Here is a 3,265-nt window from a genome sequence, read left to right on the forward strand (position 1 = left end):
AGAGATAACACAATTAGGGGAAAAAGATTGTCTAGAGAGAGAGAGAGAATTTTGAGATGAGAGAATGAATTGGGGGTGACTGCCCCCTTTTTATATATGTAAGAAATTTATTAAAATATGCTGCTACTTTAGTTTCAAAATTCCAACCAAGAAAAGCATATATTCGCTTAGGCTACCATACCACTAATGACTTTTGGATATTCTAGATATTTAGATTTTTTATTTTTTAATTTACTTTTTTTAATTTATATAATCTTCTTATTTGAAAAAACGTGTTTGTGTTTGAAATGTAGACTGTCAAATTGGGGTTTCTCTTACGTTCAACCAGATTGAACGAATGGAATTGTGAGAAGAGAAACACGTGTGTGTGTGTGTGTGTCCGTGTGCGTGAGAATATGAAGAAGAAAATAAACGCGTCTTCACAATTATCCACGGTTTAATAATAATAAAAAAATAATAATAATAATAATATACTCAAACATTATCAATGGAGTTAGTTGAAGACTTAGTTGTATCAGTATAACTGATAGTCAAAATGGTTTATAGTTGGACCGTTAACACTGATTAACTTTATTGGTAATAATTAAAAATAAATAAATAACTGATTAATTAAAGTTCAAATATTTCCCCCTACGTCATATAATATCTAGAAGAACAAAGTGTGAAATGTCAATATTGAAAAAAGAAGAAGGTGTTTCTGGAGTAGTCTAGATGCCTCTAGAGTTACTAATTATAATAATTTACACCGAAAAACTCTTCCTGGTGTTGTGGATTTTAACGGCCGATCGAAATTCCGGCGAAGTTGGATACTGACACACATCATCAAGCCGGAGAAGCCAACTCGAACAAAATCGAAAACCATAATTCTTTAATTCAAAATGAAAACTATTGTGATCATTAACAATAGAAATCAAAATTTGTGTTTTAATTTCCAAACAACAAAAAAAACATAAGATATAACGTTATACATAATGGCTGGCTATGAAGAGACCAACAAATTCAATCCATTTATGTGGTTGAGATTGCACAACGTGGATCGGACGGACTAGATTAGCTCCAGCTTCGACAAGGACCGTCGATGTAAACAAAGAAACCAAAACTTCCTCAAAATTGAATAACAAACATTCATTAATTTCTCATCAAAGACTTTTCTTCCTTTCTAATGACCATTTCATTCAACAATTTAATCAAGTTATTAATTAGGTTAATTATTTAATATTTAACCATCTTTCACCCACACATTAATATATGAAAAAATAATAGTAAAAAAAAAAAACTAATAAGAAGAAATGGTGAAGAATTTGCCTGGCCTGGAAATTTGAACCATTCTAACATTATTTACAGTTGACATAGTCTTTGTTCTTGACCTCTTACTTGTACTTATGTTGCAAGAAAAATTAATCAAATTCTTGTTCTTAACATTATTTATTTTTTATTAAATAATACTGCCGCCTGCACTTAACAAGAAATATTATTCCCTTCAAAACTTGTTCATTTCTCTCTCTAATCTTCCAATTTCATTTTTTTTCTCTCTCTAAAAAAAATGAAAATGAAAATTTCAATTGTGATTGTATTCTTGTTTATTTTGATTTCAATTAATCCAATTCCAATTTCTGCTCATTTTTTTCCAAATATTTCTTCAATTCCAGCTTCTTTGATTCCAAATCATACAGTTTGGGACGCTTTCAGCGGCTTAGCCGGCTGCCAGAAGGGCCGGAAAGCCGACGGCTTAGCCAAGCTGAAGAAGTACTTTCAGTATTTTGGCTACCTCAACAATTCTTACTCCGATTACTCCGACGATTTCGACGAGCTTCTCGAATCCGCCGTCAGAAACTACCAGCTCAACTTCAACCTCAACGCCACCGGCAAGCTCGACGCGCCGACGCTGGACCACATCGTGCGTCCCCGGTGCGGGAACCCGGACTTCGTCAACGGCACCTCCACCATGCGCCGCCGTGACGATCACGCGACTATTCACACGGTGGCGCACTACTCGTTCTTCCCCGACCGGCCGCGGTGGCCGGCGAGGAAGACGCAGCTCACGTACGCGTTCGCGCCGGAGAACCAGCTGTCCGCCGTGGTGAGGGGCGTGTTCGCACGCGCGTTCGAGCGGTGGTCGGAGGCCACGACGCTGACGTTCGTGGAGACGGCGTCGTACGGCAGGGCGGACATAAGGATCGGGTTCTTCGGCGGGGACCACGGCGACGGCGAGCCGTTCGACGGCGTTCTGGGGACGCTGGCGCACGCGTTCGCGCCGCCCAACGGGAGGTTCCACCTCGACGGAGACGAGAACTGGGTGATCGACGGGAACTTCCTCAACGGCGCGCCGCGGACGGCGGTGGATTTGGAGTCGGTGGCGGTTCACGAAATCGGGCACGTACTCGGGCTGGGTCATAGTACGGTCGAGGAGGCGATTATGTACCCGACTATTTCTTCGGGTACCAGGAAAGTGGAGCTTGCGAACGACGACGTTTTGGGGATCCAGGAGCTTTACGGGTCTAACCCGAATTATAACGGGTCGGTCGGGACTTTGACTCCGACTGGTCAAAGGGATACTAGTGCGGCCCATCATACTATGGGCTATTGGACACAAAATGGAATTCAGCTGATTGGTTTATTGTCTTCTTTATTATTATTTGTATAGAATTATTTATTTATTTATTTTATTTATTTGCGTTTTGATAGACATAGATACGCACACACACATATATATATTGGAAATTTTTATTTAATTATTTTCTTATATAATTGATGTATATAGTGTTCTAATTTCCTAGTATTAAACAAGATTTCTATTTTTAATTTGCTGGCTTATATATTGGGCTACACAAAGAAATAAGCCCATACAAATGAGAAGCTCAAGCCCAATTTATTTTACAGACATGGGCTTTAAATGTTGTGAGAGAGAGAGAGAGAGAGAGAGAGAATAAAAAAAATAAAAAATAAATTTGAAAGCTGAAAAGACGTTTGAGGATTAGTTGGTAGGGAAAATTCTAATTTTGGTCCTATACGTTCCTCTCTTTAGGGATTTAATTCCTTAAGTTGACATATTTCAATATTACACGTAATAATTATGCCAAAATTAACATTTTTAGTCCTATTTCATTCGAACTTTGAATTGTAGCCGTCGTTTGGTGATGTACCTAACAAAACTCGTAGAAATTTATTTATATAGACACTTAAAAATTATAAATGTTGTTCAAGTTTGATTTATAGATGACTCGTCTCACATAAAAGTTCTACAAATGGGAAGTTAAATGTCGAA

At 38.2% G+C, this 3,265-nt stretch overlaps 1 protein-coding gene across 1 annotated transcript; it reads left to right on the top strand.

Moving 5' to 3' along the window:
- The first annotated feature begins 1,296 nt into the window (after positions 1–1,296).
- On the top strand, positions 1,297–2,754 carry LOC105974632 (metalloendoproteinase 2-MMP). Its single transcript, XM_012999748.2, has one exon. It carries the CDS (start codon positions 1,544–1,546, stop codon positions 2,642–2,644), a length of 1,101 nt encoding a protein of 366 aa, XP_012855202.2. The 5' UTR covers positions 1,297–1,543; the 3' UTR covers positions 2,645–2,754.
- Positions 2,755–3,265: the final 511 nt, after the last annotated feature.

The sequence above is a fragment of the Erythranthe guttata genome, chromosome 5, assembly GCF_056151865.1.
Source record: "Erythranthe guttata isolate IM_541 chromosome 5, IM_541, whole genome shotgun sequence".
NCBI lineage: Eukaryota > Viridiplantae > Streptophyta > Magnoliopsida > Lamiales > Phrymaceae > Erythranthe > Erythranthe guttata.

Excerpts from the sequence above, each read along its gene's own strand:
- LOC105974632 (XM_012999748.2), top strand. The coding sequence starts at position 1,544 with ATGAAAATGAAAATTTCAATTGTGATTGTATTCTTGTTTATTTTGATT.